Source organism: Gopherus evgoodei, chromosome 1, assembly GCF_007399415.2.
Source record: "Gopherus evgoodei ecotype Sinaloan lineage chromosome 1, rGopEvg1_v1.p, whole genome shotgun sequence".
NCBI lineage: Eukaryota > Metazoa > Chordata > Testudines > Testudinidae > Gopherus > Gopherus evgoodei.
Genome location: NC_044322.1, coordinates 106,060,264 through 106,074,582, shown reverse-complemented (window position 1 = coordinate 106,074,582; position 14,319 = coordinate 106,060,264). Strand labels below are relative to the sequence as shown.

The 14,319-nt window shown below is 38.4% G+C and overlaps 1 protein-coding gene across 3 annotated transcripts in view; it reads right to left on the bottom strand.

The window, feature by feature from the left end:
* MYO16 (myosin XVI) overlaps nucleotides 1–14,319 on the bottom strand; it is a 623,763-nt gene that overhangs the window by 353,433 nt on the left and 256,011 nt on the right. For all 3 annotated transcript variants that reach the window (XM_030568459.1, XM_030568449.1, XM_030568467.1), the window contains exon 5: nucleotides 9,306–9,414. In XM_030568459.1, the coding sequence (XP_030424319.1) occupies nucleotides 9,306–9,414 (109 nt within the window). The remainder of the gene's footprint in view (nucleotides 1–9,305; nucleotides 9,415–14,319) is intronic.

The window sequence follows — 14,319 nt, the reverse complement described above, 5'->3', positions numbered from 1 at the left end:
CTGGCAGTGACCAGTGCTTCAAGCCATTTGTGACAGGGTACAACAGCACACCCAAGCCCAGACCCTAAAGAGTTAATGCTTCAACCAATTAAACCTGAACTGCTAGAGGGAGCAGGGGAAGTATAAATGGCTGCCTAGGAGACAGCAAGGGTGAAACATCTGAGTGTGAGCTGGAGCCCTGCTCACAGGTCTGTATGTGAAAACTGCTGGTTGTAGTTGCTGTTTGGGTATTTCTTACTGTTTAGACTCTTCATAAGTTCTCATAAAGGTGTTCCTGAGAAGGAGGGCACACATCTAACTGAAGGTTGCCTGCCTATTGTATTTCATGGGCTGGGAAATCAGTGCAGCATCCCACCCCACCAAAACCCTCATGAAGCCCCCACTGATGAATGACATGCTCAATCCCCCTCATAGGTGACAAAGCCATCCTAAAGCCTCCCTAGCTACTAAACCTTCCTTAACACTGAAATCTACTATGCTGCTTGCAGGAGTCTGCCTCAGGCCCACACACCTAGAGCCCTGTAAATCTCAGGGATGCCCTTGTATGCACCACATTCTCAGTGCCACTGATGCACATTACCAAGATAAAAGTAAAACTAAAAGACCTCTAACGAGAAGACAAGCAGAGAAATCAAGTTATTTCAGTATGTGCAAAGAACAACTGCAGCTGATACAGATGAAACGGAGGGGAACTGATGTGCGCTATGCACAAATTGTGAATGAAAAGAGAAGCAGATGGAAGGGATCAGCAGAGATGACTGTAACAAGGCAACAACATTATATAAACAGGATGAAAATTTAAAGATGTGTTAGACAGCATTCATTCTTACCATAATTGCTATATATTTTAATGACTACTAGCGATTGATGACATTGTGCCTGAATTTTCCGTCACCACTCATGATCCTCTCCGTCTCCCTTCTTATTTTTCTCCCATTTCTCCTTTGTCAATTTCCTAAAGTGCCACAATTTTCCTCCCAGTATTGTGAGAGGAGATAGAAGTTTAAGATGCACTGTACAAAATATATAATGAGGCAGAACAAATGTAGCACTGTTGATATATTACAGGGGCAAGTTCCACCTGGATGGGCATCAGACATGCCAAACCTGTGGAAAAAATGCAGAAATTGGGCTTGTTTTTGGCTTAATTGGCTTGTGAGTTCCTTGTTGGCTAGTTTTTGGCTTGTAATTTGTTGCTTGTTTGGCTTGTTGCTTGTTGTAGCTTGTTGCCATTTTTTTTCTTTTTTTTTTATCAGCTCCCGGTAAGCAGGGGCAAGGGGGCGGGGGCAAGCAGAGGCAAGGGGGGAGAGAGTCAGAGGTGCACAGCAGGCTCACCACTGTCCCAGATTGCACACCAGGGGGATCTAGTCACATAGAGTGTTGGGGTTCTTAGGGGTTGGCTTCTTTTGACCTTGTTTTGAAATGCGATAAGCTTGATTTTTGGCTTATTGTGAAGGTCGGGTGCTTATTTACCATGTGAAAGTTGGCAACTGTGGGGGGCATGCCAGGAATGAACAAGAACACAAGGAGGTCATTCCACTGAATTTCTTTGTGGGGACAAGGCACAGTGGCAGTTTCCAAACTTGTCTGAACACAAGCACCTCACTGAATGAAGGACTCTAGAGTGCAAGCTTGCCCAAATAGTTGAACAGAGTGGGAAGATCATGGCCCTGCCTGTGACTATACTCTAACCAATGATGGTTGCCAGACTTAGAAGAGAGCAGATACTGAACTTTCTCAAGGAGGGCACAAAGTCAACATTCTCCCTATGCTCTAGGAGGCACTGTGCCCACTTAAAGCACGATGCTTCCCAAAGCTCCCACTGGGCACTGGAGTACCACTTCTCCTCTCAATTCAGGGCTGTGCCTTAAATGAAGCCTAAAGTAAACTGGAAGCACCTCTCCCCAAACATAAAGAACATTTAGGGTACCTAGAGGATGCCCTTAGGCAAGTAGAGACTTTTTCTTTCTTCAAGCAGTGATTAATTTCATTAGGCATTACAATGCCACTATAATAAACTATAATTAAGTTGAATTTCACTGTGATTTCTACACAGGAAAACAGAATATGTGCATGAAATACAGAACATTTCAAATAAATGCCAGCACTGTAATTTGTGTCTGAAAATCCACAAAAATGGGCAATATCCCCCAGAATGTATGCCTACATTTTCAAAACAGTTACTAGAGGTTTAGCCATTTAATTCCAACTTGTTTTAATAACAGCTGCATTGTTATATAGCTGTGCATTAGTGGATAATATCCTGAAAAGTCCATTGTTCAAGGCCAGATCAGTTATGAAAATTGGATTTGGAACGTGAAAAAATGTACAAAGCAACTAAACCTGCTCAGCTAATTAAAGAAATGGATAGATACCATCTTGATGTCCTTGGAATTGATGAATGTAGATGGAGAGAGCTGAACAAACTACTTTAGAGAAACAAATAAGATCATCGTCTTCTCCAGGAATGTGGATGATAGACATGAAGATGGTGAATGTAGCAATGCTGTTGAATAAAGCACAACAGGCACTGACTGAGTGAAAATCAGTCAATGAATTATTAGATCTTGCTTTCACACTAGATTCTTCAAACTAACAGTTACAGAATGCTATGTACCAACCAACAAAAAACTAGATGATGAAAATGATGCTTTTTACGATATGTAATATGATGTGTTAAGTAAGGTCCCAAAACATGATATCCTAATGAATGTGGGTGATTGTAATGCAAAAGTTGAAAGTAACAATGATAGTTTAGATAACATTATGTGCAAGTCCAGCAAAAGGGTAAATAATAATAGGTGGGAATAACCTAGTGATAGATGGAACAATATTTCCTAATAAAGAAATTCATAATATGACATGGAACTCCCCCAAATGGTACTACAAAGAACCAGCTAGATCACTTCTGTATTTCAAGAAAGCTTTACAGCTTGTTGGCAGATGTACATGGGTACACAGGAACAGGTGTGGGCAATGACATAATCGTGGTATTGCTAAACTAAAGATCAAGTTAAAGAGGAAGAAAAAGTTGAAAGAAGACCACACATCAACAGTGCCCAATTTGAAGACCCAAACACAAAAAGTCCTTTTCAGCAGGAACAGGATCAGTGGTTTTCCTGGCATGAACAAAAGAAAACCAAGACACTGATACTTTGTGGGAAAACATCAGAAAATGGTATCTAGAAGTACAAAGACCATTCAAATAACAACGAAATATAAAAGGGAGAAATGGATTACTAAAGTAGCAGTGGAAAAGAGACGTGTAAAGCAAAACTTATCAGTGCTAACACATGTGAAGAGAATAGCAAGTGGTAAGAAGACAGAAGCTTTTGACAAGAGAACTTTAAAAAGAAGTGCTGGAAGAGATAAAAGGGCATGTGGTGATAGAAAATATCAAGATGCTGAAGATGCTAACCAAAGATTTGACCTTACAACTTGAATCAAACAGTTAAAAGGAAACTTTACCAGTACTGGAGCCCTATTAAAGTGCAAATGGAAGGACTCTTAGTAGAGAAGAACCAAAGGAAAAGATGGGCAGAGCACTTTCAAGCTGTTTTAAACAGACCAAGACTAAGCAAACTACTAGGTATACATGATGAAGACCTGCCAATAGAGCTTGATATTGATTTGAGCGTTATTATAATGGAAGAAGTTAGAAAAGCCATCAGTCAACTCAAAAATGGCAAAGCAGCTAAAGAGGATAACATTATTGCAGAGATGCTTAAAACAAGTGATGAAATGGTCTCCAGACTTCCCTTGTGTTTTTGGATAGAATTTGAAATGAAGAAAAGTACCCAACCCAGTGAAAGAGCAGCCTTATAGTAAAATTGATAAGGAACAGTTACTTACTAACTGCAATAAGTGGGGAGAGATCATGTTACTCTCGGAGCCTGGGAAAATCGTATGCAATATCATCAAGAAACAAACAGAACTTCAAGGAAGGAACAAGCAGTTTTTAGACCAGTTAGGCCATGTGAAGACCAAACTGTTGTTCAGACATATAGAACACAGTGCGGAGTGACAAGCGCTTCTTGTGATAAATGTTATAGATTCCCAGAATGCTTTTGAAGCATACACAGAGACAGTCTTGGGAAAATTGGGGCATACTATGGACTACTAGCAAAAGCTGTTAGAGTTATCAAGCATCTATGTGATAATGACAAATGTGCAATTAGAGAAGGTGACAGCATTAGTCATTGGTTTGCAGTGACCACTGGAGAAAGGCAAGAGTGTATTATGTCCCCACTGTAATTTGCATTGGTCATTGATGATGCCATGAAGAAAGTAACCATAGAAGAAAACCAAGGAATTTTATGGACAAATGATAAAGCACAATAGGATTACATTGTCCTGGTTAATACAACACATTGCTTAATGGAAGAAAAGACAGAGCTTTTGGCCCATACAGCAAAACAATTGCTCATTGACAAGGGAAAAACAAAATATATGACTTTCAATGTCCCAAAAATTATCATTAGAATGGCCAAAGAAACATTAGAAGTAGTAAATCATTTTACCTGTCTAGGGAGTGAGATATGCAATGTTAGTGACACAATGCCAGCTGTTAGGCAATGAATATCAAAAGCAGCCAACAACTTTCATAACCTTGAAAATATTTGGAAAAGTAGTGTGATTGGTACTGTCACAAAAATACAAACTTTTAACACAGGCACCATGTCTGTCCTCCTTAATACAGCAGAGTCATAGAAATCTACAACAAAAATTGATAAGACAATAAATTCATTCCAAAATAAATGCCTACAGAAAATCTACAGAGTCCATTGGAGAGAGTTTTTTCTAACATCAGAAATTCTAAGCAGAGTAAAACAACCTAACACATCAAATATGGTAAGATGAAAATGATGGACATCACCTAGAAAGAGAAAAATAGGGCAACCTAGAGAAACATTATGCAGAATAATAGAGAAAGAAGCTCAATCCTTCAATTTTATACTCAGAAGGCAGTTAATAGACTAGCACAAGATCAAAATAACAAAATAAAGAACAAAGATTAGTGGATAATGCACAAACAGGACTCAGAGGAGAAAATGTATTTAAATTATGGTATCTTCAGCAAATCAGGGAATATTAAAATGTAAAAAGGAAGGTGAATATGCATATAATACGATGGATGCTATTTAGTACTTCAGGCCTTCCCCATATGAAATCTTGTTGTTGAAATGAACAATGGAGAAGGGAGTTTGTGTCAAAAGATTCAGGAGAAACTTCTCTGTCAGATCTCAGATACTTCAGTCTTTTTGCCCAGCTTTTCCCTCCATCTCAGAATTTTTTTTTTCAGGGACTTCTAGAAATACCTTGAATATAAAAATTAAAAACCTCATTAAATGTACCATAGATATTGTAGCTAAAGAATATTTACAGTGTGTGTGTGTGTGTGTGTGTGTGTGTGTGTGTGTGTGTGTGTGTGTGTGTGTGTGTGTGTGTGTGTGTGTGTGTGTAAAGTATGGCAACACTCTTTACAAATCCCTATTCAACCGGTTGGGAAGGAATTTTTCCACAAGTCAGATTGGCAGAGACCTTGGGGGGGTTTCACCTTCCCTTCTGCAGCATGGGGCACAGCTCACTTCCTAGGATCATCTGGGTATATCTCATGCAACCAATTCCCTGCCATTGCAGGGGCCTCACGTATTGGTGCACCTTATTCTCTCTCTGTGCCACATAAGTGTTGAGTCTCCCGAGGTGTTTAGTGGCCTAAGACATATAGCTCAGAATAGATAATTTGACTTTAAACTCTGTGACAATGGCAAGTAAACACCACTGTTTTAGTATCTCCATTGATGGCCTTCTCTCTCATTATGGGACTGCCATTTTAATTATAGTCCACAGTAGAGGTCCAATAAGTAGGACTAAATAACTCTCCTTTTCCAATATAAAGTATTTAGAAAACATTTTAATGGATTATGTTTCTGATTAAAGATTAGCTATGAACTGAGAAGAATTTAGATACCACAGTGATAAGATCTAAAAATAAAAATACACAAAATGTAGCTTACTATAACTTAAAAGATCTCTAATTATCATTGTTTTCTATACCTGCAAAGTTAATTGTTCCAATACTACATTGAATCATCAGATTGGGAAGACAGTAGCATTCAGTTTAATTTATAACTGAGCCTTTAATTATATGTAAAACTCTTGATTTTGTTTCTATGTAATTAGAGGCAGTTATTAGAATATTTTCTACATTCCACTGCCAGTTTCTTTTAATGCTAAAGTCAGATGGCATGATTCAATGGAAAATATCAAGAGAACATCTTAGGAATTCATCGACAGAATGCAGAATAGTGCAAGGCTTCTAGTAGTGGTGGTGCAGGGGAGAGGCTATATGATGTTGTTCACAAAATCACAAAAAATTGAAGGTTGCGTGAACTTACTGTAGGTTCAAAAGACCAGACTTTCATGAGAATGTATGGCACTAATCAGAAAAACAGCAGAGAGATTAATTTATGTATGTAATTAACTGCAGAAGTCTGATTAACAAGCGACTGGGCACAGGCTATTGGAAAAATGCATCTTGGTAAAGGATTTTGACATGGGTCTAAAACCTGAGTTTTGCTTTACTGAATGAAAGCTGAGCACCAACTTGGCCTGCTATGAATTATTTTGAAAACACAAAATGGATAGCATGAATCCTGTTGCGTCAACCAGGCCTTAACATACAAGTTTAGGATAAATGTGCAAAAGATGAAAATGCTCTGTGATTATACTGCTCAATTTTATTTTATTTTTTATTTAATAAAATTTGCAGTTTCAGGAACCTGGGTTGTAGTATGGTGTCTATGAATCCCACAAAATGGCTAATCATCTCTTCAACAATTGACAAGTAACAGCCCTGTCCTCAAGGTATGTTCAGCCACTGAAACTGTTTTGATATATAACGTTATCATGTTTTATTGCTTTATATGTTGTCATCAATCAATAAGATGCTATGGAAATTCTCTGAAAGCCATCCTAACTGGTCTCTCTAGTTTAGGGAACACTCCAACTCCCCTGTTCATGTAGTTAAGCTTTTTATTAAAGAAGATACTTTTTTCTCAACTTCTTCCAGGCCTGAATAGTGTCACTCCAAAAATAGCCTTTTGCTCAGAGCATTTCAGAGGGTGAGAGAGTTGGAATCATGCACTCTTTTCACACAGCTTTTGTCATTTCACAGAAAGAGCAAAACCTGGCATCCCTTTCATTCCTGGTGATTGAGCATAACTCATGCTTCCCAGATTACCACATATCCTTTCTTTAATGTTTCCTTTTTTTCAGTTGTCATTTTGATAAAGCCAGTGGACTGTTTAAATAGTTTGAGATGCCAATTAAAAATAAGAGATTTCTAACTGCAGAATGAGTGCACCTTGGGATGATTATATCACAGACTGGGTCTATGTACACATTACAGCTCAAGTTGGTATAAGTTATGTCACTAGCAGTGTGAATAAGCCATCCCCCTGAGTGATGTAAGTTACACCAACCTGAGTGCCAGTGTGGATAGCACTGTCACCAAGAGAGCTTCTCTCGCTGATACAGCTATCGCTGCTTGAGGGAGCTGGAGTAATTAAGTTGCTTAGAGCAGACAGTTTGTTTACGTTTGCAGCTTCCTGTGGTCATGATTTGCCGTCCTGGACAATGGGAGCAGTGGATTACACTGATGGGCTGCAGGTTGCCCACCACTGGCTTAGAGCATCTCTACCAGCAGCATACAACGGCTCAGCTGCATTGGGAAAAGTCCTAGCCCTATTGAAATCAACAGGAGTTTTGATTTCAGAGGGGCCAGAATTTCACTGAGTTGCAGTCAGAACCAGATATATCACTGTTTATTTTTTTTTCCTACAACAACCTCCCACCACTCATCCAGAACCATGGTCTTTATGATAAATGCTGCTCCAGCTCTACATTTTGTCATACAAAGACACTGTTCCATATATTTTCCTTGAATCTAGAAAAACTGAAATGAGCACCAAAATATTTGCCATTTATATTTATGTATTTCTCTTCTATAAGCAAAATAGCACACAGACAACCTGACTGGGGGGCAAGAGAACTTTTTAATGATGATCCATTGAAACTGGTAGTATAATAAGTAGAATTCATTGTGCTGTAAATATGCATGCTGAATGCAACTTTAGCCAAAGTTCTTTCAGCCTCAACTGTTTGTATAGTGCAGTGTAATGAGGATTCAAGTGGCTCATGCAACTGGCAAACACACAGTAATCTGATTTTCAAACAAGAAAGTTCTTGAAATGTGAAAAATTCTCCAAGCAACAGGCAAACAAGATGATGGAAAATATCATGATATGTGAACCACTGGAAACACCACTGATTACATTTGTATAACTACACATTGGATCTCATCTTCTTGTCAGTTTAACTCAGCTTTTGTCCCATGTGTCCATTGGCAGGATGCTTTGACTTGGTTAAACTATGATGGATTTTTTCATTTAAGATCAGATTTAAGTAATGTGTCTTCACATTATTTCCTTTTATTCATTTCTGTTAATCAAATATGTCTTATGCTTTATGGCTGTCATATACATAAATTGCTTTAGACTTCACCGCAATGTGAGTGAATGTATGCATAACAGAACTGACATATTCCAGCCAAAATATTGCTACAGATATTGCTGCAGATCTGATACCTAAGTTTGGAATTAAACCAGTGAATAACAAACTATCCCTGATATACAGTTGCTGTCATCTATCATTAAAAATTACAAATCCATGTAAGATATTATATCAATGCAAAATGAAATGTTTTGAAAGTCGTAAAATTTCATATAAGTGATTTCCATTGAGAATAGGTGCATGATCAATATTTTACAGTCTGTAAAAGAAGACAATCATAATAGCCCGAAGCTATGCTCCTTGCATCTGAAAGGGAAGCATAGCAACTATAAGTAGTTACTGCTGAATTTTGTAAATTCAGATTGTATCTGGATTTGACATGCCAAAATTGTTTGTTTGTTTATTTAAGTGGTTTATCTACTAATGTACCCTGGGCTGCTTCTCTGCACTGAACTAGCATTCTGGTGTCTCCATATAAATGGACAAAAGATCTGAGATGGCTACTACAGGAAACAATCTGTTGGTTTTCCAATTTCTATATATATTAATGAGATGCTGGGTGAGAGTGACACCTAGTCAGTATTATTGTGATTGCAAACACACCAACACCCCTTCCAAAAAAGCTCTTTTGACTTCAGTGCACGTTTATATCAGCTGAAGAGCTGGCCTCTTGTACCTCTCCCCAGCCCCAAAAAGAAAGGAAAATAAATCCAAAATAAGAGCTGACTTACCATTTTCTTCCAAGTATGTCAGAAGGATGCAGCTGGATTCCGTCCCTTCCATGGCATAATCAAGAGCAATGTTTCCATTAACATCCTGCAGCAGCACATTGGCCCCAGCCTAAAAGCAATAATTAAGAACATTTTATATCTTTATATCTAAAAGTTACAGGTAAAAAAAAGTTTGCAAAAGTTGTGAGTACAGAAATATTAGGGCCAATTTACTGTTTCTATAGGCAAATATGTAAAACTCAGGGGGCTTGGATCATTTCCAGAAGAAGTTAGGCAAATTTCTTTTGTTTTGGACAGCATTTTATTTCACGTTGCGGGTTCATTTGAAAATGAAGCTCCAAATGAAAAGTGTAGACAAAAACAAAACAAACAAAAAACACCTTTGTCACAAGGTTTAAACAATGAATGTGAGTTTGATGGTTTACAGTGCATTACCTAAAGGATTGATGTCCATATTACTACAAATCCCACTCAAAATTTGGTATAAAGACAGATTGCTTAAGAGAGGCCTAGGACTGATTATCTTGAGGGGATGTGAGGGGGAAATTATGCCAGAATTATGAAGCCACACACTTCCTAGGTGGTAAGAACCATGGGAGAATTTCATATTTTCTATGTTAAGGAGGATTAGTCACAAGCTGCAATATGGTGGCCAGTCTAATATATATATATATATATAACTGTATCACTGAGGAAAGCCTGATTGCAGTAAAGGGTCCTGTATCTTCTTTTAGAAAACATAACTGCTATTCAGTTTAAGTATTTCTCCCTGTGGCTTTGTATCAACAGCAATTGCAAAACAAAAGTGACTTCTATTACATTTAGTTACTTTTCCTTGCAGCTTTCATAGAGGTTAAGGCCAGAAGGGACCATTAGATCATCTAGTCTGATCTTCTGTATAACGCAGGCCATAGAACTTCACCCAGATACCCCTATATTTAGCTCAATGACTTTAGTGAGATTAAAACATTTCAGTCCTTAGTAAGCTAAATTATTATGTGCCACAGGCAGAGAACAGGAAAGGCCAAGGTGCCACCAAACCCTGAGGCCCCTGCAATGGCAGGGAATTGATTATGTGAGATATGCCAAGATTATGCTAGCAAGCAATCCACACCCCATACTGAAGAGGAAAGTGACACATCTTCCTTCCCACCCCCAACTCACCAAAGATCACTGCAAAACTGACCTGGGGGAAATTCCTTCCTGACTCCAAATGTAGTAATCAGTTTGGCCCTGAGCAAGACATACTACCAAAGCATCTAAGAAAGAGAATTTTCTGCACCACTTCAGAGCCCTAGTATACCCTGATTTGATGCTCTATTTCCAGCTTTAGCCAATCCCAATATTTCAGGCAAAAATAAAAAATAAACAACCCAAAATACATCCAGTCAATTGTGCATCAAGGGGGGAAAAAATCCTTCATTATCCCTGCAGATAACCAGCTGAAGCCTGTGTGATAAGAGTGTGGCTTACTCTTACTCTTATGAAAGTGAAAGCTACAAACTAAGGACAGCCTCTCTTTAAACCAGAGTGGCAAAGGTGCACTACTAATGAGGAATTATTATTACTAGAAGACATGATTTATGCGCTGAGGAGCTTAAATGCTAAGGACCTGATCCAATGCCCACCAAAGTCAACGGGAAAAACAACAACAGTGACTTCAATAGGTGTTGGGGATCAGCTTCTGGGTTAGGATTACATTAGTCTATGTGGGTGGGAATGGGAGGGAGGTTTATACAGCATGAAATGTTTTCAGCATTTTCTATGCTGGTTCCATTAAAATACACATTTCTATTAAAGCGTCCCCAAAGTGGGAATCAGCACTAGAGAGATGAGGAAAACACATTCTGAAGATGGATTTGAAGAAGAGGATTACTTTAAAAGATTGGTTAACCTTTATTTCACTGTACTTGTTTCACTATTCAGAATAATTTTGAATTTAGCATATTTATATTAGTTAGATTTTTTGTTTTGGTAGAACTAATGCACACTTTCTTATCTAAAGGGCTTATTTACTAAAAGCACAATTTAAAACCTAAAAGTACATATCTTTTCCTGCATGAAACTAACATCTAAATAATGTCAGGCAACATTCACAGGAAAAAGCATTTATCTATACAGTACATATTTTCTTTCTAATTGGAGCTAAGAAACCAACGTTCCTTCAACACATTACAAATTAGGAAATGAAGGGCATTTAATTTAGTCTAAAGAATGTATTTCATTCCCTTTGTAAAGTGTAATTTCATAGAGGGAATGATATAACATGGAATTCCTCAGATCCCATAAATTTTATGGGAAGCCACTGCATTAGTTCACCTCTTTAAGAAATGTGTATGATGAGCCAGTTACAAACAGGAGGTCAAGCTTGGTCAAACTTGCAGCTAGACAGATAAGAGATGCTTCAGAACTTGGGTAATGAAGTAATTCTGAACAGCAGTGCACATTTTTTAAATAAGAATTTGACCCAGATGTACTTTTTAAAAAGGATTTAATTACTGAACAATGAGTGTGTTTATATATAAAAATATTTATAATCTTACATTATTCCTCTGATTAGAGACACCTTTATTTTAATGTAACAGCACCTTCAATTCTGAAGAGAAAGGAAGGGGAAAGAGGTGAGGGGGTAGGAAGACCAAGAGAAGCATCAATTACTGTTACCATGGTTATTCTGATTGTTGCAGACCAATAAGGAAGTAGCTGCTAAAATTAGATTTAACAGTGGAGGGTTTTGCAATATAGTTTTTAAGCTAAAGACCAGAAAAATTCTCGTTGTTGCAGTTGTTAGACAATCATTTTTTCTTTCAATAGTCATAAATGAGCATTTTAACTTTTAGTAAAAAATAAACCCACAGTGCACCTGCTCTCATTCCAGATCCCAATCCTGTAACTGAATCCTCTAGCATAGACCCTTATGCCAGTGCACAGGCACATTAACTAGTAGATCTGACTGAGGGGTCAGCTTTAGTGGGGTTCTACACTGGCACACAGGTCTCTGCTAGCAGATCCAATTGTAGGTTCAGGGACTTAGATGGTAAGCTCTTTAGGACAGGTATCTCATTTTCCTTCTTTTTTCTGGTATTGCCAACAAAAATGGTCATTTACCCATACAGTAACTGTTGTTCTTCAAGATATGTTGTGCACATATACATTCCACTGCAGGTGTTTGTGTGCCCAGTGCACCCGAGTCAGACTTTAGCTGTGCCCCTTCTCCTTGTGTTCTCAGGTGAGGGCAAAAAAGAGTGTGGCTACTACCTCCTTTTCTGTCCCTTCATACTGCTGCATATAATGTCCAAAGTAGAGGAGAAGGTGGGAACATCTGTGCACAACACATCTGGAAGAAGAACAGTCACTGTGCAGGTAAGTATGTTTTCCCCCCTTGGAGTGATTGTGCACATATACAGTTCATTGCAGGTAACTCATCAGCAGTTTCCTTATAAGTGGAGGGACTTCAGAAATCATAACACCAGCTTGCCAAAGTTGGCTTTGTCACAAGAAGTTTGGGGGATGAACAGAAAAAGTACAAATAGATGACCACATTGCTGCCTTGTAGATATCAGCTATTGGAAAATTGCTCAGAAAGAACTGATGAAGTAGACTGAGCCCTGGTGGAGTGAGCCATTATTCTCAGTGGAGGAGAGACTTTAGCAAGATTGTAGCAGAACTTAATACAGTCAGAAATCCAATGTGAGGTTTGCTGAGTGGGCCCTGATTTCCCTTTGGCTCTGTCAGCATAGGTTATGAAAAGCCTGGGAGAAGTTCTAGTGTGCTCCCAGTAGAATACCAAAGGTCTACAAACATCCAATGTATGAAGTGTTTCTTCAGCTTTAAAAGATTGGAGTTTAGGAAAAAACACAAACAAATGAATAATTGATTCAGATGGAAAGCTGAAACTACCTTACACATAAACTTAGGGTGTGGCCTAAGGGAAACCTTATCTTTATCTTTATCTTTATGGAAGTCTGGGAAAGGAGGATCAGCCAGAAGAGCTTGAAGTTCAGAAATCCTCCTAGCAAAAGTGATCACCACCAGAAAAGTCATCTTCATAAACAATAACAGTAATGAAGCTCTCTCTATAGGCAGGAGAGGAGAGTTTCCTACGAGCTGAGAGAAGATCAGACACAGGATGGTAAACGTTGAGTAGACTTTTCAAAAATTGAGAAAATGACAGGTTGAGAGAAAATGCACAGAAACAGAAGCCAGGTGAAGGCTCACAGAACTAATTGCAAATCCTGAGGATTTCAGGTGCAACAGATAGTCCAGCACATGTGACCTCTGTGTGATGAGGTGATAAATATTGAGATTGTGCCCACATCGAAAAATCTCTTCCACTTATATTCTGGCATTTACTATACAATATATAGATTTGTTTCATAAAAATATTTCACAGTTAAAATAAATAAAGACAGCAGCTGGGCAAATAACTGATTTTGCAGTCGGGCCAGCAAACCAAAAATTCAGAGAAAATACTTTGTTAGTAACATTTTCAGAACTTGTCAGCAAATCAGAAGAGGCCATGAGAGACAAAGAGCATGGTGTCCATCCTTCTTTTATAACCTTTAACCTAATATCTAAGGCATTTTCATGGCATGAAGAAGACCCAGGCTTGAATCCCCACTTGGGAGCAGGGACTTGAATTCAGATCGCAGCCCTGCCAAATGAGTGTCTTAATCACTAGGTTATAGGCTACTGTGCTTTCAATCGCTCCTACTGAAGCTGTTCCAAAACTTTCTATCAATTCTTAAATAATCATTGGGTTAAAAAGAGAATGACTGTATATCCTGGTGATAAAGACACTCACCTGGGAGGGAGAAGATATGGATTCAGATCTCACCTCTGACAAAACACTACACCAACACAAGAAGTAAAGTGTGCACATGCACAAGCTATGTAATAACTGCAGCGGCTGCATGCCGATGTAATTTAGGTTGACATAATTCTGTAGTGTAGATATTGCCACAGGCACAGAGAAGATTTGAATCCACATCTCCTGCCTCCAAGGTGAATGCCA